This window comes from Podarcis vaucheri (assembly GCF_965113315.1).
Source record: "Podarcis vaucheri genome assembly, chromosome: 8".
Classification (NCBI taxonomy): Eukaryota; Metazoa; Chordata; class Lepidosauria; order Squamata; family Lacertidae; genus Podarcis; species Podarcis vaucheri.
In genome coordinates, this window is record NC_138766.1 from 14,590,023 (window position 1) to 14,610,099 (window position 20,077).

The 20,077-nt window shown below is 44.6% G+C and overlaps 1 protein-coding gene across 2 annotated transcripts in view; it reads right to left on the bottom strand.

Moving 5' to 3' along the window:
* Positions 1 to 504: 504 nt before the first annotated feature.
* Positions 505 to 20,077, bottom strand: part of ANKH (ANKH inorganic pyrophosphate transport regulator) — a 132,607-nt gene continuing 113,034 nt past the window's right edge. For both annotated transcript variants that reach the window (XM_082234496.1, XM_082234497.1), the window contains exons 8-12: positions 19,695 to 19,790; positions 9,960 to 10,089; positions 7,550 to 7,673; positions 2,307 to 2,406; positions 505 to 1,355 (exon numbers count right to left, since the gene is read on the bottom strand). In XM_082234496.1, the coding sequence (XP_082090622.1) occupies positions 1,242 to 1,355; positions 2,307 to 2,406; positions 7,550 to 7,673; positions 9,960 to 10,089; positions 19,695 to 19,790 (564 nt within the window). In that variant the 3' untranslated portion in view covers positions 505 to 1,241. The remainder of the gene's footprint in view (positions 1,356 to 2,306; positions 2,407 to 7,549; positions 7,674 to 9,959; positions 10,090 to 19,694; positions 19,791 to 20,077) is intronic.

The window sequence follows — 20,077 nt, forward strand, 5'->3', positions numbered from 1 at the left end:
CCCATGTAGACATTCCCAGCCCAAGCAGATTAATGGGTGACAGATGAAATACTAATTCCTTTGGCCAGAGACACCGAACACAGCATTTCAAAATGCCTGCCTTCTTTCAATGCAGTAGGCTTTTTTCCACGCAGTGCTGGTAAAACGTTGGAAGCGACAACCCTATACAGAGTTACCTCCGTTAAAGGGATATACCATGATATTCTCTGTGTATGTTAGCATGTGTATATTTTTTTGAATAGACAGTACAAACAGCCATATTTTCAAAACACTGGATTACAACTTTGGTTTCTAAGTATTGGCTGTGGGTTATTTTCCCCCTTTGCCATTTTTCGTCACCTTCCTTTTGGGAAACAATTGCTTGCCTCAAACCTTAAACAACAGTATCCCGCACACCACTGAGCATGGAAGCCAAAGTCTCGTGAAGAAAGGATTTTAGACTGGACACTAATATTCTATATAAAGCATCTGATTTAAATGTCCATAGTTGATTTTTTTAAAAAAAACAACAACACAGTTATAAGGTTAGTGTAGCACAGATAACAACTGAGAAACCAGAGAACAGAAAGATTATTTTGCATCTTATCATAAACTCTAAACAAAAGTCTTGTCCTGTGTTTATCATGGTCTATTTAATGTATGCCACCTATTATTTTCTTGACCCCTGCCTCAGAATTCTGCTTTGCAGCGGTATACAACAGATTACACGGAACAATGAGAAAACCATAGTGAAGAACCCACCGTGGTACAGGTCAATAGATCAAAGTCATTTTCAAGCAAATAAAATAAAGCTAACGATGTGTGTCTCCCCCGTCCCAAAGGCTGCATTTCAAACCTTCCATTATTATTATTATTATTATTTTAAAAAGGAAGTGTGTGGGAAGCACTGGCAGAGGCAGAAAGGACGGCAGCAGAATCCACGAATAAGCCGACTTTGGTTGACAAATGGAGACCGTCGAAAGAAGGGAGATCCCAACTACCGTGTAGCGGCCATGTTCTCTTGAGTTTGCATGTGGTGAGAGAAGAATTTCAGTCGAAGGGAGAGGGAAGGGAAGCAGAGACTGTTCCTTTCAGTCCCTCATCCATGCCTGCATACTTGGTATGCTAGGGAATTCGTTATCGGAAACCTTTGGAATCAAGGCCTCTTTATTACAAAGAAACAATGAAGTATGCGAGAGAGAGAAACAGAGAGAGAAATACGCTTCCAGTTGTCCCTGCAGAGAACAGTCACCTGTCATTTGCTATTCGTTCTCTCTCATTTCGACAATGTCCGTCATTTCCTCTGTGTGAGGCATGTCAGTCATTGCAGAGTCCTCGCCTTCTGTTGCCGTCTCATTGTCGTTCCTCTTCTTTTTCTAATGGGGAGAGACAAGAGCATTGTGGGAGACAGCCTTGCACGTTTGCTTGGCTTTTAAAATCAAGGGAACCAAATAATCCCCAAGTGCTCAGCCCTAATTCTCACTGGAAACTACTCATGATGTTAATCAAGTGGGAGTTGCCCCAATCGTGCCCTTTTCCTATCCTCCACAAAACAGGATCCTAGGCTGCAATAGTCACCAATAAGAGGCTGACTTTGGGATCAGTGGGGAAACGTAGACTGAAAACAAGATTTCCCCCCGCTAAGGCATCATAGCATACTGTGGGAAGTTGCTTCAGGTAACAAAAGAAAATGTGGTGGAAGTGTGCCATTCACATCACATATAGTTTGAGCTGCAGTCTATACCTGGAAAGGCTTATATTGTTCAGCGCTGCTTCATCCCCTCGCTTTTTAAAAAAGAAGAATTGTAAAGGACAAAACCATGTGTGCACTCATAGCAGCACAAAGCTCTCTGTATGTCAGCTTACACAGTGTTTCTCAAATTTGGGTTCCCAGTTGTTGTTGGACTACAACTCCCATCATCCATAGCTAGAAGGACCAGTGGTCAGGGATGATGGGATTCGCAGTCCAACAATAGCTGGAAAAGTTTGAGAAACACATGCCAACAGTGGGGCAGCACTTCCTGCAAAATCAAGTAGTCACATGGGCTCTCCAGGATGTTCTGATGAACTCGAATCTGCTTTGTTTATACAGTGTTGAAAGAGGAAAACAAGGTTCCATGGCTACCTAATACAGTACAATAAGTTAAGTGGTCCACCCCCATCTGTTGAAAATAGGGGAATGCAACACTCAAACTGTGCTCCAAGGGCATGTTCAGTTCCCTCCATCTCAAGCTAATTTCAAAAACGGTCATCTCAGTGAGAGCTAGGACACAGGTTTCCTATTCCTGCTCTGTGGAAGCAATCACTCTGCGACAATAATTTCTTACCTGTTTCTGATAGACGTAACAAGCTGCTATTGCAACCATGGTAGATTCTCCTACAAAGCCCGCCAGAAGTGATCCTACTCCCAAGGTGGCTCCATGAACCCTAATCGCACGAGAATAAAAAATACACCAACTTTCATTATCATCTCTCTCACATATATACTTAATCCATGGTCACTGTGCTACTATAAGGAAGGGTAGAATTAAAATGATAAAGGATAGGCATTACAGACGTTTTAAACACAGTTGTCTCTTGCAGTGTAACAGGCTAACAATAGCTGCCTTGTCGCCTGTAACCATTCCTTCCTCTTAGTCATTGGCTCCAGTGGCACAGAATGTTGACTGGTAGCTGTCAACCTGCAACTTTAACCATCGCTAGCTACTGCACGAGGGACGCGGGTGGCACTGTGGGTAAAACCTCAGCGCCTAGGACTTGCCGATCGCATGGTCGACGGTTCGAATCCCCGCGGCGGGGTGAGCTCCCATCGTTCGGTCCCAGCTCCTGCCCACCTAGTAGTTCGAAAGCACCCTTAAGTGCAAGTAGATAAATAGGTACCGCTTTATAGCGGGAAGGTAAACGGCGTTTCCGTGCGCTGCGCTGGTGCTGGCTCGCCAGAGCAGCTTTGTAACGCTGGCCACGTGACCCAGAAGTGTCTCCGGACAGCGCTGGCCTCCGGCCTCTTAAGCGAAATGGGCGCGCAACCCCAGAGTCGGACACGACTGGCCCGTACGGGCAGGGGTACCTTTACCTTTACCTAGCTACTGCACGAAGCTGAAACAAGAACATGGCAGGGAGAGAAGACTTACACTAGATATAAAGACAGGAGAGGCTATGTGCCAATGGTATGTCCGTGTGGCTTCAAAGTTAAGCAGGAAAGGGCTTCAGCTAGCAAGGGAGCTTGAATTGTGACAAGCAGCACAGGTAAGTTCAGGAGCCTGAGTGGCTGAAGGGACAGGATAGGCAGCAAAAGAGGAGCAGGGACTTGAAGAAACAAGGGACACGGAGAAGAGGAACCAAGGCAGGGGTAATACACATCTCACACAGTGATCAGAAGATTTGCATGCTACTGGAGGAAAAGAGATGGTGGAGAAGGGGCTCAGCCTTTGGGCTAAAGCCAAGGAACATCAAGAAAAAAGACGCAGAGGGGACGAGGCTGAATTTCACGACTGCATTGCTTTGAAATGACCGTACAATACCTCGGCAGCTGCAGCTAGGTGAATGATTATTTTTATTATTTAGTAACCAAAAAAAAGAGATCAAATTTGCAGTAAAAGCATGCCTTCAAAGAGGCCACTGTTCTAGCTAAAGTGCAAGGTAGGTGTTAATAATCTTTTTCTGACGTTTAAAGTAATCCTGTCAAGAGTTTTCTAGAAAGCCCAAATCACCGTACTACAGCTACGGAACGCACTCTAAATTCTGTTGCAGATCACCCTGGGATCTTTGGATGAAAGGTGGTATTCAAATTTAATGAAGAATAATAACAAATTGTTAGAAAATGGAAACGAAACTGTTTTCTCTTATGCAAAGCACGGGTGTTAACTACGTTTTTTCAAATATGAAAAGCAGAACCTTTCAGCAAACTTATATCACAGACAGCAGAGCAAAGCACTGGTATTAAAACCAACTCATTAACAATGCCGTCCTCTGTAGTGGGGATCCCCTCATCCTGCAAAAATAGGGTTTTTTTTAAAAAAAAGATAAAGGAACCCTGGACAGTTCAGTCAAAGGTGACTATGGGGTTGCGGAACTCATCTCGCTTTCAGGCCGAGGGAGCCAGCGTTTGTCCACTAACAGATTTCCAGGTCATGTGGAAATGATTCAACTGTTTCTGGCGCAACAGAACACCGTGACGGTAACCAGAGCACACAGAAACACCGTTTACCTTCCTGCCGCAGCGGTACCCATTCATCTACTGTATTTTTCGCTCTATAAGACACACTTTTTCCCCTCCAAAAATTAAGGGGAAATGTGTGTGCGTCTTATGCAGCGAATGCCGGCTCCATGGCTTTGTGTTGCTTTCGCTGAAGCCTGGACAGTGAGAGGGGTCAGTCAGTGCGCACCGATCCCTCTTGCTCTCCTGGCTTCAGCGAAAGCAACACGAAGCCTCCAGAGCACAGCGGGAGCTCTCGCTGCACTCCAGAGGCTTCGGGGGGCCATCCCTGAAGCCAGGAGAGTGAGAGGGGTCAGTGCGCACCGACCCCTCTTGCTCTCCTGGCTTCGCTTCGCTGGAGAGGTTCTGCGCAGCTTTCCCTCTCTGCGCAGCGCCCCTTCAGCAAAACGGGAGGGGAAATGGAAGGGGCTCTTTTCTCCCGCCACTTCACTAAAGGGGCACTGTGCAGAGAGGGAGAGATTTTTTTCCCTTGTTCTCCCCCTCTAAAACAAGGTGCGGCTTATGGTTGGGTGCATCCTATAGAGCACGGGTGTCAAACACAAGGCCCGGGGGCCGGATCCGGCCCGCCAGACCTCGTCATGTGGCCCGTGTAGCCGCCGCCGGCCTCCAGCCTTCACCTTTTATTCTCACTCTTTTTTTTTGACACAAGAAAGCCGCCTCTTCAGCGCATGCGCAGCAGCCTACAAGCCAGAGAACGTCTGCCCTCTAGCGGCGCTGGCCGTTCTACACAGGAAACCTCCACTTTACATGCATTCAGGAAACCTCCACTTGTTTTTATATTGAGCACATTTGAATATCTACTTGCCATTATTCTGACTATGTTTCTGCTTTCAGAGCTAGTTATTACTTACATTATTACAAAAAACAGTAATAATTGAATGCAGTGGCAATAATTTATGATAATAGAGTGGACACGTGGTCCTACAGATACAACCGGCCCTTTGAGGGTGACCAAACTGCTGATGCGGCCCCCGATGAATTTGAGTTTGACACCCCTGCTATAGAGTGAAAAATACGGTCTTGCACCAGCATGCTTTTGGACTGCTAGGTTGACAGGAGCTGGGACAGAGCAACAGGAGCTCACCCCATCGCGGGGATTTGAACCGCCAACCTTCTGATTGGCAAGGCCAAGTGGCTCAGTGGTTTAGACCACAGCGCCACCCGCGTCTCGTTGCCCACACAAATAGCATGCAGGTGAATAGAAGAAGGAAATTATGGAGACAGGGCAAGATATGCATATTCTCTGAAGAACCATCAGGACACTGTCATGTTGTCAGCTCAAGAATCTTGAGGGCTGTGTGCCAGTTTCATTCTTCCTGCTGTCAAGAGAGTACAAGCAAAAACAACTAATGGTGCCCCCTCCATAGAGCAAAATAGTTGGGGCTGATATTTCTGTGCATGGATACATTCACCATGAAATGAAATCTTTGAATGAGAGGGAAAGTATCTTTGAAGAAGAAGAAAATAAATTCCAGGTGAACTTGAGGACAGGCTATATAGCTCAATAGAAAAGAACATATTTTCCACGCATCTCCCGTTCAAAGGATCAGTTGCAGGTGATGAGAAACCCCACTCTCTGCCAAGAGAGACCTTGGAAAAATCACCATCGGCCAGAACAGATAATGCCAGGGTGAGGTGGACAAAGAGAGCTGCCTGACCTGGTATGAGGCAGTTTTCTGTTGAGAGCCTTTGAATGAGAGCTGAGAAGTAAAGGCTAAAAGAAGAAGGGGCAAGGTAAGAGAGGCAGAGCTGACCCTGGAAACCAGACACAGGTGAACTGATCAGCCGATAGCTTTGTGGAAACAACTGGGAATAGTGCCAACTGCAAAGGACTGGATTGGATGGAAGGCTGCAGCTACCAGTTTTTAGGCCTGTGACTGAACAGTGGTTCATTTCAGTGGTGTAGCAAACAAATGGTTTCCCACAATTTTTTTAAATTTTCTATATAAATATTACATACATGTAAAAAAAGAGTACAGTTATACAAATAATAAGTTACCAAATACCAAAAAGCTACTAATAAGAAGAAAAAATACAGAAAATAAGAAAATGATACATAATGAAAAGAAAATGGGGAAAGGGGGAAAAAGAGAAATAAAATAAAAAAGTCAAAAGGAAATAGAAAAATAGAAAAAGTTGACTTCCTTTGAACACTATACCATTTATATGATCTCATATCTTTAGTTGTCTGTAATTGTTTTGCATTAATGGAGAGACCATTTGTTTACCTGTGGAATTTTGAGCCAATTATAATTTTGGGAACCGACTTTCTTCATATAATTTGTAAAGACACCCCATTCTCTCCTGATTTTTTCATTTGGTTGGTTTCTATTTCTGTTAATTTTGCCAGTTCGATGTATTCACTTAATTTTAATAACCATTCTTCTTTTGTTGGGTTTATGTTGCTTTTGCAATATTTCGCAATCACTATCCTGGTGGGCATTATTGCGTACAGACAAAATCTTTTATTATCTTTTGGAATGTCTGTTGTGAATAAACCTAATAAGAATAGTTCTGGGGTTATTTTTGTAAAGGTGTATCTTAATGGTGCTAACTGCAAAGGACTGGATTGGGTGCAAGGCTGCAGCTACCAGTTTTTAGGCATGTGGCTGAACAGTGGTTCATTTCGGTGGTGTAGCAAAATTTATGTAGAGCAGAAGTTTAGTTTTAGTTATAGTATAATAGAATAATATAGCTTGCTGCACCACACAGATGAGGATGCGTAGAAAGATGAAAGGCCAACTGTCATGTTAGATATCTCATTAATGAATAAATTCAGAGATGATGGCACTGGTAGTTCTTCTGGACAAATTGGCATCTGTGTGCATTGCAACAGAACTGCAGCAATCTCTTTTTTTTAAAAAAAAAATTATTCAGTTTTTCAGTTTAAAGTTTTACAGTCAATTATCCAACAACCAACAAAAAAAACAGATTCCAAAGAATCTCCTGGACATCAGTTCTCCCTTTTGTTAACCATTTCCTCCTGTATCTTTTATAATAACCCAAATCTTTTACATCTCCATTATATCCAAAATTCAACATTAAACTACAAGCGTTATTCCAATCCTACTAATGATTTTATCAGTTTACAATGGTTTTTAAGATAAATTATAAATTTTCCCCATCCGTGATTAAAATTTTGGTCTTCCTGATTTCTGATACTCCCAGTCATTTTTGCCATTTCAGCATAATCCGTCAACTTCACCTGCCATTCTTCTACCTACCAGTGGAGCAATTTCATGTGGGTGGATGATACTGTGGTTTTATTTTATGCATGGGACATTTCGTGTGCCTCTTATGTTCTGGGTGATGTGCTAACCAGATGCTGAAAAAAGGGGAACCAGACGAACTTACCCCAAGTAAGGCAACACAATCAGACTGGTGATGAGGACAATGATCCGCAGTACTGAGCTGGGGGCCAGCACAAAAGTCTTTTTTAACGTCATCAGCCATCCTGTCAAATGTGCTCTTACTGTGACTGTAAAAAGAATGTGGGAAGAACAATCAGATACTGGCAGAGAGAGTTTGGCGGCGCATCCTGCCTGTAGCAGAGTGCATTCTGACTCTATCTGAATAAACCATTTGGTCTCCTGTGGCCAGTAGCAGCTGGTGAGGTGGCAGAGGTACAGCACCATTGCTCCTCTGGCTTCCTAACACAGTGGGTCACTGGCACTTGCTGAGATGGAGGGGTGAGGCACAGGAACCACAGTCCAGTGTGGCCCGTGGTTGCAGAGCCAATCCAACGCATTGCACTGGCCTAAGCTCTCAGTGCTACCACCTGCAGCCCTCAGAGATCATTTGCTGACAAGTTCACGGCAATATCCGTAGTTTGCATGATGGAAGTTCAAGTTTAATATGGATGGAAGTTTAATAACAGCTCCCCATGGGCTGTTATTAAAAGCTGCAGATAGTCCATGCAATTAAACCACCAACATTTCAGATATGAGGACAGCAGGTACGCAATTAAAAGATGCCACTTAATAATCAGAGTCCTGCCTGTGAGAAGTATAATGGGTGGGGAAAGCCCTGCTGGACAAAACAATTAGAATACAGTGGTACTTCGGGTTACAAATGCTTCAGGTTACAGACTCCGCTAACCCAAAAATAGTACCTCAGGCTAAGAACTTTACTTCAGGATGAGAACTGAAATCGTGCTCCGGCGGTGCGCAGCAGTGGGAGGCCCCATTTAGCTAAAGTGGTACCTCAGCTTAAGAATGGTTTCAGGTTAAGAACAGGCCTCCGGAACGAATTCAGTTCTTAACCCGAGGTACCACTGCACTCTCACTTGCCGATAAAAAACTAAACATTTTGTTTTTACTTCTATTCGTTTTATATCTGCACATAGAAAACAAAAACATGAGAAAGGTTCTAGCCAAAAATCTCTTGAATGTGATAGATTTTGACGTGCGGGAAACCCTTCAATAATAATAATAATAATAATAATAATAATAATAATAATAATAATAATAATAATTTATTTATACCCCGCCCATCTGGCTGAGTTTCCCCAGCCACTCTGGGCAGCTCTCAATCAAATGTTAAAAACAATACAGCATTAAATATTAAAAACTTCCCTAAATAGGGCTGCCTTCAGATGTCTTCTAAATATCAGGTAGTTGTTTATCTCTTTGACATCTGGTGGGAGGGTGTTCCACAGTGTGGGCGCCACTACCAAGAAGACCCTCTGTATGGTTCCCTGTAGCTTCACTTCTCACAGTCAGGGAACTGCCAGAAGGCCCTCGGCGCTGGATCTCAGTGTCCGGGCAGAATGATGGAGGTGGAGACGCTCCTTCAGCTATTCAGGACCTGAATGCATTCAATGATGCAATTGCCCACCTGTGGCCAGAACAGGGGCGAAGCATATGCCCGTTCAGTCTGGGGTGGGGCGCCCCCTAAGGGGTGTGGGGTGCAGAAGGCGCCCTCCCATGCGCCACAGTTCAGTGTAGGAGAGGTGGGGAGAAAGGTGCCACCCACTCTCAGCTACCAGGTCAGACCTGATCTGGCGACAGAGACGCTGCGGCTGAGGAGAGCTGCCCTCTTCCGCTGGATCAGAAGAACTGCTGCTGCCGGGTTAGGCCCTTCTCAAAATTGCACCCAGGGCCATGGCCCCCACAGCACTCCCCACGCTACGCCTCTGGGCCAGAACAATACAGAGAGGCTTGCCACTTTCTCTGCTGTTTCCATTAACCAGGCCCAAGTGCCGCCTCTTGGTAACATTGCACTAAAGGTAAAGGTAAAGGACCCCTGACAGTTAAGTCCAGTTGCGAACTACTCTGGGGGTGCAGCGCTCATCTCGCTTTACAGGCCGAGGGAGCCAACGTTTGTCCGCAGACAGTTTTTCCGGGTCATGTGGCCAGCATGACTAAGCCATTTTTGGCGAACCAGAGCAGCACACGGAAATGCCGTTTGCCTTCCCACCGGAGCGGTACCTATTTATCTACTTGCACTGTGTGCTTTAGAACTGCTAGGTTGGCAGGAGCAGGGACCAAACAACAGGAGCTCACCCTGTCGCGGGGATTCGAACCGCCGACCTTCCGATCAGCAAGCCCTAGGTTCCGTGGTTTAGACCACAGCACCACCCACACTACGTATATATAAAAAAGCACCCAGCCTCCACTGATATAAATTATGGTGCCATCAGTAGAATCTCCTTGGTTGAACCAGGCTAGACACTTACACAGGTCAGGGAGAAGGAAATGGAAATGCACAGGATTAATGTATAATCTGACGGATGGTTCCCTCCCTCCCTTCCCTTTTCCCGTACCTGGAACTGGGAAGAAGGAGAAGATACGAAGTGGAATGACACAGAGCTCCGCAAAGGCAAAATCCACTCCAATGATATCAACCAGAATCTTCTCAGACACATTTGGAGTCCAGAACATCACAAAACAGAGCTGGGGGAGGAGAACCGGAAAATGAAAAAAAAAAAGGTTAAACATGTGACATCGTCCCATACTCTCAATTCTAAACGCATTTAGAAATGGTCCCTCATTTTCCCCTTGGTTTTTACTATATGTTCCCTGCACTTTGGGGTGGGCTATTAGGAACGATTTTAGTGCCTTGAAGAGTAAACACTCAAAGAAAAAACATTTTCAGATTTCTTAAGGTACTCTACTCCCCACGCATAGTCCCCTCCACCCCACCCCCACCTCCCATGTAGCCAGGAGTAGCAAGGAATGGAGCGGCTTATACAGTGGTGCCCCGCAAGACGAAATTAATTCGTTCCGCAATTTTTGTCGTCTAGCGAATTTTTCGTCTTGCGAAGCACGAAATCCCATAGGAATGCATTGAAAATCAATTAATGCGTTCCTATGGTCAAAAAAAGTCCAAACAAAGCCAAATTTGGTACAACAACAGTTTATTAACTGCTCTTTAAAGTCACACATACTGTAAAGAGCAGTTCAAAAATTGAAGGGAAAATAAATTAACTTTATAAACAAAACATGTCTTTGTTTTTAGTCAAAGAAAAAAAGTCGCGAGACGTTTTCGTCTTGCGAAGCAAGCCCATAGGGGAAATTCGTCTTGCGAGGCAAATCGCGAACGGAAAAAACTTTCGTCTAGCGAGTTTTTTGTATTGCGAGGCATTCGTCTTGCGGGGCACCACTGTATAGTCATACCTCGGGTTACAGCTACTTCAGGTTGCGTTTTTTTCGGGTTACGGACCACTGAAACCTGGAAGTACCAGAACGGGTTATTTCCAGGTTTCGGCGGTTGCGCATGCGCAGATGCGCCGCTGCAGGTTGCAAACGTGCATCCCGAATGGATCACGTTCGCAACCAGAGCGTCCATTGTATTCAGATATTTTTTCTCTTTCCCCTACTAATTTTAAACGTGCGGCTTATATCCGGGTGCAGTCTATATTCAGGCCAATACAGTAGATTTGCCTGTTCTTAGCCACTTTACACACCGAAGGAATAGCCATAAATCATCATCATAATTTATTATTTATACCCCGCCCATCTGGCTGGGTTTCCCTGCTCTGCCACGGCCATCACTATCTTGCAATTCCAGTGAAGTTAGCGTACTTTTTTCTTCTTACTGGGACAGGTAACTCGAGACCTTAAAGGTGACCTTGCTTTTGAAAATGGAGATGTGCGAGTCGAGCACATCATTTTCTAATTAAAACCTTCTTTTGAAATGGCAACAATTTTATTACGGTGAAAATGTACACAGCTATGAAGGATTAAAGTGAGTTCAAGGCTTTGTAAAAGCTCTCCTTTTTTCTCTTTCTGTTTTACTGCTCTTGATTCTTGGAAGTGATTTATCTGCTTTCATGGCTGAAGAGAAGACATTTACAAGATTGGATTTGGGTGTCGGGCAAGCAATGTCACACTTGAATTTAAAGATTAGTATATTATTGTGAGAATTAAGAAAGGATTGCTTGCCCTGACAAGACAAGTTGGTTTTCTTATGAAGGCACTATTCCCTGCATGAATAAAGAGATCCATTTGCATCCCTAAAGGGAACATTCCCCCCTCTTTTTGTAACGTATTGTATTCTTCTCATTTACCATCTGAATGTGTTTGGGAATGACAAACCCTCAGTGAATTTAAACTTGTTTCAAGGGCTCACACGCCCAGCAAAGATTTATATCTAAATTATTTCAACATGATTTGGTAAATTAGATTTAAATAGCTGCCAACTTCTTGCATGGGGTAAAAATGTCAGCTACTCTCTTCCGTACAAACACAGCTCTCAAAGTGGTCCCTTGTTCCTTCCTTATATAAGCACAATGGATAACTTTCCTCATTGCATTATGCATGCAATATGAAGGAAAATATATACTCTCTCCTGTATTTGCAAGTTTATTCTAAACACAGGCAATAATTTTTAAAAATGCTGTTAGAATACCTAAAAAGAAGTATTTCGCACAGTTGAACTGCAGCTCCTTTTATAGCAAGCAAACTCAGGAGAACTGGCCATAAAACTCTAAAGCAGAGAATTTAGGAACATTTGGGAGTTGGCAGACACAAATGGGATTGTGGACGTCTTCCAGATGGGCCAGTTGCCTGGCAGAAGAGGACTTAAAAGGTAGTTTGCCTCAAACACGTCCTCCATTTTCTGGTTCAGAGATTGAGGGCCAAACATGTTATCCGTGCTGTCTTAAAAGCCACATTCAGAAATATAATAGCCACGCAGGTCCTCAAATTGAATCCGGTACAAAGAGAGGGATTAAACTTCTCCCTCCGTGCCTTTTTCAATAAAGCGCTCATTAATTCGTTCAGCTTCAAAAAGGCAGGGGACAGGACAAGATAGGGCTGATCAACTTGCTTCCATCTCCAAAGAGTGAACTTGATCGGATATAAAAACATATCCAGCACTTTCGTGAACAAAGAACGGAATATGCAGAACTGAGAACACCTGGAGATGCTAAGAGGTGCAGAACCTCAGGGGCAAAGGGTCCGGCACACAAACCTGCCGTGCCAATGCGTACACCTAGATCAAATGGAGCGTCACAAAGATCTCCAGCAGATATTGTTCTGCCTGGTCCTGTTTCTTTCTAATAATATCTCTTCAGGATCAGAATGAGGAAGGAACATAGGAAGCCACCTGTTACAGGGGCAGTCCTCTGGCTCAACTACCTCAGTATTATGTGCAGTGACAATTCAGGATTTGAGGTAGAATGGCTACCTAGCCCTACCTAGAGATACTGCTCCCATTTGCATGCAGATCAAGACGTCTGCCACTGGCCTACAGACCTTTCCCCCTAAGTCAGTGGTGGTGAACCTATGGCACAGGTGCCAGAGACGGCACTCAGAGCCCTCTCTGTGGGCGCGCGCACAGTCGCCCCACTGTGCTGGAGGTGGGAGATCTCACGCGAAAGTCCAAAGCATGCCGCCCTGGTGGCGTAGCTTCCATGCCGGGGGGTAGGGGAGGAGTGAGGAGGAGAGGAGGGCTGTGTTAAGTTGTGGGTGAACATATCAGACGACACAGCGATTCTTCAAACAGCTCTTGTTTATTCACAGGCCAGAACAGAACTGAACTGAAGGGTTCAGCCAGCCTGCTTATATAGAGCTCCAGTACTACGTAACTGTAACAATTTCCTAAAACTATCCAATCACTGAACGTCACTTTCGATCCCTTATTTGCATAACTATCTACAGTATCCCCCTGCTGGCCCAGGGTGAGAACTTCAGTACATAACAGGCTGGGTTAGGGTTAGGGTAAGGAGAGGGGGCGTCGTCGAAGCAGCAGCCTCCCCAGACAAAGGGACAGGACTTGAGTGCAAAAAAGGAGAAAGGAATCCAAGATGGAAGGTGATCTTGCATGGAAATTTGCGTGCGGGGGCCTTTGAAACCTCCCGCGCTTTCTCGGGAAGGAAGCGTCTTCGAGGTCGGTGGGGTTTACTCCCGAGTAAGGGTGTGCAGAATAAGGAGGAGGGAAGCCAGGCGAGGAATCCAAAGGGGCAAGGCGTAGGCAAGGGAATTAAGAGCGACATGGTGAGCGACAATGGGGTGTGAGGGATGGGCGTCCTCGCCGGAGGGTTGTTTCCCATTATAAAGAGAAGAAGAGTTTTGGATTTGATATCCCGCCTTTCACTCCCTTTTTTTTTTTTTTAAGGAGTCTCATTTATGCTGTGAACTTCCCTAGGACCAACACATGAAGGGCGGTATGCAAATTCAATAAATGAATAAATAAAAAAGGGCTTAAGAGAGAAAGGAACTGAATGGAGAGAAAAAGCACTGAGTTATCCCATAAAATTATATATCAACGGAAAGGTAACTTAATGAAGAATGTAATGCAGTAACTTTCAAGAAGGATTATTTATTACAACAGAAGAAACATGAGACACACACAAAAAAATGAGATTTGCAGGTGAAATTGCTGTGTTGGAACTTTGCGATAAATAAGTGGGTTTTGGGTTGCAGTTTGGGCACTCGGATCTCTAAAAAGTTCGCCATCGCTGCCCTAAGTTCTCTTCTTTTTAAACCCACGAGCTTCCTAGAGCACGGTGTGTGGCTCTCAGTAGCCATGATCCTTGTGGATGAAGGAGCTGAGGCAAAACTACAGCTTGACTCCTCATCTTTGGCAGCTGCAGTAGTCGAAAACCCGGGGGGGGGGGGAATCCAACTATTTCTTTATTTGCAAAGCGCCTTTGCATATATCCCCTTCTAGTGTCTCCCTTCTACATCCCAACACAAATCTGTGCTTTTCCTCTTTATCCCACATCCAGGAGTGAGGGAGAAATCCCTTACTACCCAACTGCTTCCCCCCCCCCTTTATTTAGATGTCAGTAGGAATGAGAAGCAAGAGGAAATGGGTCAGTGTGTCTTTTATAAAACATCAGCATTCTAATACTGATGAAGAACTTCATTTGCCCCTTAATGGGCCGCTCTTTGTATTCGGTTTGCTCAGCAACAAAATGGGCAACTTGCGCTCCAGGCTGCATCTGCAGAAAATGCAGGGCAGGAGAAATGCAAATGAAGACCAAATTAACCTGCGTACACAAAGCCACTTTCCCCCTGCAGCTTTAAGCAAATTCTATTAGAATAGTAGTTGAAACTGGCAAAGGGTGAACAACTACATGGCCAGTCAGACGAACCCAGTGAAGTAAATACAGTGGTACCTCGGGTTAAGTACTTAATTCATTCCAGAGGTCTGTTCTTAACCTGAAACTGTTCTCATCCTGAAGCACCACTTTAGCTAATGGGGCCTCCTGCTGCAGCCGCGCCGCCGGAGCACGATTTCTGTTCTCATCCTGAAGCAAAGTTCTTAACCCAAGGTATTATTTCTAGGTTAGCGGAGTCTGCAACCTGAAGCGTCTGTAACCTGAAGCTTACGTAACCCGAGGTACCACTGCACTGGTTAACCCTCTGCAATACAGTGGTACCTTGGGTTACGTATGCTTCAGGTTACATACGCTTCAGGTTACACACTCTGCTAGGCCAGAAATAGTGCTTCAGGATGAGAACAAAAATCGTGCGCCGGCGGCACGGCAGCAGCAAGAGGCCCCATTAGCTAAAGTGGTGCTTCAGGTTAAGAACAGTTTCAGGTTAAGAACGGACCTCCGGAACGAATTAAGTACTTAACCCGAGGTACCACTGTATGTGTTAAGAAGCATGCCACTAATAGGACTGAACTGATGTGTGGCAATGCAAATCAGCTGGGCTCCAAGACACATTCCATACAAAAGCAAAGCAATGCCAAGCGACTACAGTGGTTCCTCGGGTTAAGTACTTAATTCGTTCCGGAAGTCCGTACTTATAAGCAACAGAAGCAGGATGTTTATGTGTGTTTGAGTGTGCCGACACTTAGGTGGCAAAGACAGCATGTATTCTGAGTCCTAGCATTTAGAACAATGAATCAAGGTTAGCTATCCTTATTTACAGACCAGAAGATTCTCTCTCTTCCTGCTTCCTCCCTGCAAGCAACCAGCATTCAAATTCCCAAGGGCTGTGAATAGATCAATTCCTGTGTTTTCACATCTTAGCAAGTGCCGCAGAGTCACCCCATTTTATCCATTGAGCTTTGTATTGCCTGAAGATGCTGGAAATTAAACCCAAGAAATGAAGGAAGTGAGAGATTTTACTTTCTTGGGCTCCATGATCACTGCAGATGGTGACAGCAGCCATGAAATTAAAAGACGCTTGCTTCTTGGGAGAAAAGCAATGACAAACCTAGACAGCAACTTAAAAAGTAGAGACATCACCTTGCCAACAAAGGTCCGTATAGTAAAAGCTATGGTTTTCCTAGTAGTAATGTATGGAAGTGAGAGCTGGACCATAAAGAAGGCTGATCGCTGAAGAATGGATGCTTTTGAATTATGGTGCTGGAGGAGACTCTTGAGAGTCCCATGGACTGTAAGAAGATCAAACCTATCCATTCTGGAGGAAATCAGCCCTGAGTGCTCACTGGAAGGACAGATCCTGAAGCCGAGACTCCAATATTTTGGCCACCTCATGAGAAGAGAAGACTCCCTGGAAAAGACCCTGATGTTGGGAAAGATGGAGGGCACAAGGAGAAGGGGAAGACAGAGGATGAGATGGTTGGAGAGTGTTCTCGAAGCTACCAGCATGAGTTTGACCGAATTGCGGGAGGCAGTGGAAGACAGAAGTGCCTGGCGTGCTCTGGTCCATGGGGTCACAAAGAGTCGGACACGACTAAACGACTAAACAACAACACCACTGAAAAACAAATCTCAGGATACGACCCTGAGTTAAGAAGTTTTAACTTCCAGCAATTTCAGCTTGAGAGTTTAGCACGTCTTTAAATCTATCCCTACTGATTTTTCTTTTTCTTTTGCAACAGTTGATAAATATGAAAAAAGGGGCCCCTGGAGTGATTTAAGTAGTGAATCCTCACTATAAATACTTGCTTGTTTAGACGATGTAATTGTTCTAAGAGTGTGGCACTATAACTCAAATCTCTTATTTAAAGACATCGTCTGAATCCTTTTCAGCGCCATTAATCTTCTTCCTTGATTTGAACAACTATGGTTCAGCCTGGCTTCTGAAAAAACAGTTTGCTCAGGATAAGTTGGTGCTTGTTCTTAATCAAGAGTCTCATTAATCTGATTAATTAGACGGGCCCTTCACTCATCCTTAAGTCTCGACAGCTGTTCCTTATCTGCTTGAGGTCTTTACAGCCCTGAAATGAAACGCCTTGCGTAAGAAACCCTTCTCATAAGACATATGTGAATGCCTTGACTTCTTAGCACGAAGCAATATCGCTAATTATGGCTTCAGTACTGCAGAAGTGCTAAGAACCCCATCTTTACCTCTCCTGGGAAGCTTGATGAATTGATGGAGCTGAACAGAGTGCTTACATTTCCCAAGCTCTGCTTTTCACAGCACTGTTTGTTTCAGTCCAAGCCAGGGCAGCACACTATAGTCCTGGTCCCCAGTCAAACTGCCCTCCCGCAATCTCAATTTTGGAGTAATCGGCAAGGATTTTCTTCAGTATTTTGGAGTAATCAGCTGAGAGTTTGGAAAGTTACCTGCTTCCTCCTTCTGCTGTTTCGGGGAACGGAGTCCATGTTTTGAGATGGACCCCTCTTTGAAAGGGACTTCTAATTCTTTTTTCTTTTCACTTTTATAAATCATTCAGCCTTTGCAGTGACAGCGAAATGTGTCAAACGCTCATGACTTATACTCAAAGTTCCAGTTAGCCAGTCAATTATGCCCCCCGTAACAGGATATTTTGTAAGCTATATGAAACGCAACAAGGGCATTCTAGTGTTCTCTCTCCCCATAGAGACTAAGCACGCTGAGTCCTCATTTGACTGTTTCTGCTTAGAGGGTTGTTGTTTTTAATGTGCTTTTTGCAAACCTTGGAGTCCTCCTGCGCATGTCAATGCTCCCCCCCCCAATTCTTTCTTACTGGCTACAATCCTGTCAGAACTCTCCAACAGAGTTCACTATTAGGAGCGCTATGGCAATTTTCTTCACATGACTGCTAAACGCTCCACCTCCCAGTCAAGATTTGTGGTGGCAGGCAGGGCTGGATTTAGGTTTTATGAGGCCCTAGGCTACTGAAGCTAATGGGGCCCCGTATATGTCCAGCTGTCCTTTGTCAACAACAATTTGTCGCTTTTTTGTGTTGAATATATGCTATATGGTAATTTATGGACCTAATAGGTATCTAAAGCCATTTGAACATAACAAAATATGTATTTTATCAAAGCAATTGTTGAACCGAAAGGCAATTAAGAAGAAGTATATTAATAGTGAAATACAACTAAGAAGAAGTATATTAATAGTGAAATAATTATTAAGCTCTAACTTTATGTAGGTTTTATTTTATTTGTTTTTTATCTTATATTTTGGAAATGTTCATCCAGTTGTTGTTTTTCCCTTTAATTTTTTCTGGGACCCCCAAGAGAGTGGGGCCCTTAGATAGCTTGTTTAGCTTATACATAAATCCGGCACCGGTGGCATGAGAGAGCGGGGAGAAATGCAGACATAGCCACTGCCCAGGAATTTATTTCTTATTTTAAAAATCTGCATACTGCCCTTCATCCAAAGATCTCAGGGCAGGTCGCAGCATGAAAATACAAGATAAAAACACAAAAGACATAATAAAAACAAGAAGAGAAGGCAAAAATGGAACAGTAACACCCCCAAGCACATTTAAATGGATATAGGATGTTGACTAGCCAAAGGCCTGGTTGAGGAGGAATGTTTTCTCCTGGCGCCTAAAGCTATATAATGAAAGCGCTAGGTGAGAGCATTCCACAAATGGGGAGCCACTGCAGAAAAGGCCCTTCTCGTGTTGCCACCCTCTAGACCTCTTGTGGAGGAGGCACACGATGAAGGGCCTCAGATGATGATTGTGGGGTCCAGGTATGTTCATATGGGGAGAGGCGGTCCTCCACCCAACCCTTGTTTTGTTTGCCACACATTATGGACTACAGGCCTATGAAGGACAGCAAGTTGTTTCCTAGAGGGGCCAACCAGATGACTATGGGAAGCCCACAGCAGGACATAAGCAGTCAACAGCCAGCAGACGCGGCCTCTGCATCTTGTTGCAGGAAATTCCTCTCTCTGGAGCAGGAACATTGCCACCACAACCAAAACCGGGCTTTCAAAGAGGAGCTGTTTCTATCTGTACTGGTTTCTTCCAGGCATGTCCAGCTCCCTCGTTGCTACCCAGAAAATATGCTCTCACCTCTCCAAACTCCATCTGGTGACTTTGCAGTGAGCAAGAACAAACAGGGAGGTGAGTAATGAACCAGACCAAGTCAGCAGATAATCATCAAGTGATTCGGCTCCGTCGCTGCAAGTTCTTACGCAACCACCTTTTCTAGTGCTGGGAGAGCAAAGAATGTGTGGCGGCTGCCAGCGCGAAAACCAAACTATAGTACCGCTCCTGTCCACACATTAACACCCTCTGCTTTTAAGGAGGTGACTTACTCCAGACCCGGGACAAAACAATCCCTATTGTTTGCGAGCGCTCGCAATAATATTGAGGAGTTTGTAAGTGCTTTTCAGCGCTCAAAGTGCTTTGCACAGATGATGTCTGTAATCTTTACAACCGCTCTTTAAAGGCGGGTCAGCATTACTGTTTCCATACTGCATAGTAGGCTGTGGCAAGGAGATGATGGAATGCCAAAGGCTACTCAGTGAGCGCATGCTCGAGGTGAAATGTGAGCTTTGTTGCTCATAGTTCGCACTTAGCCTCTACGTTTTACTTAACGCCAAATGCACACACAATTTCTCTCTCACACACATAGATGGAAACAAATATTTTCCTATTTTCCCCAGTGAAAGGCCCGTTTCAGCACCACAAGGCGATGAACCCAAAGCTCGGTGCCCGTGCTTCAAAGCCCAATATTTCATTTCACTTCAGCCAGGGTGATACAATGGTTAGGATGCTGGATCAGGAGGGATCTGGGTTCAAATCCTGCTAAGGTTTGTTGCGAGGGCAAAACCGGAGGGTGGGAGTGGAGGGAAAGAGGACAGTGTGTGCCGCTCTGAGCTCCTGGGTGGGAGAGTGGGATTTAAAAAAAGCATTAATACATAAATCAAAAGGAACAGTCATGCGGTGATTGATGCCTTACCGTTAAAGACAGGGCCATGCAGACAAAGGTGAACTTCTTGATATGCGTTGCTGTGACGGTGCTGCTGGTATTCACCAATTTATTGCTGGGGTTATTCTAGGGTGAAAAGGGAGAGAAAAACAGGCATTAGCCTTCTAGACAAGCGGCAAAAAGCAGCAATGAGGCTGCAATCTGAAACTCACTTTCATGCGGCTAAGCTCTATTGATTTCAGTGGGGTTTACTTCTGTACAAGCATGCAGAGGGTTGTGGTGTGAATCGCAGAAAACAGCTGGTTTCCTGGAGCATCAGCTTTCCTAGGCAATAAACTAGGAGCATCTCATTAGCTGGCTTTTGCTTACAGAATGAATAACGTGGTCCCCAAATGCTATTGTGTTTATAGCAT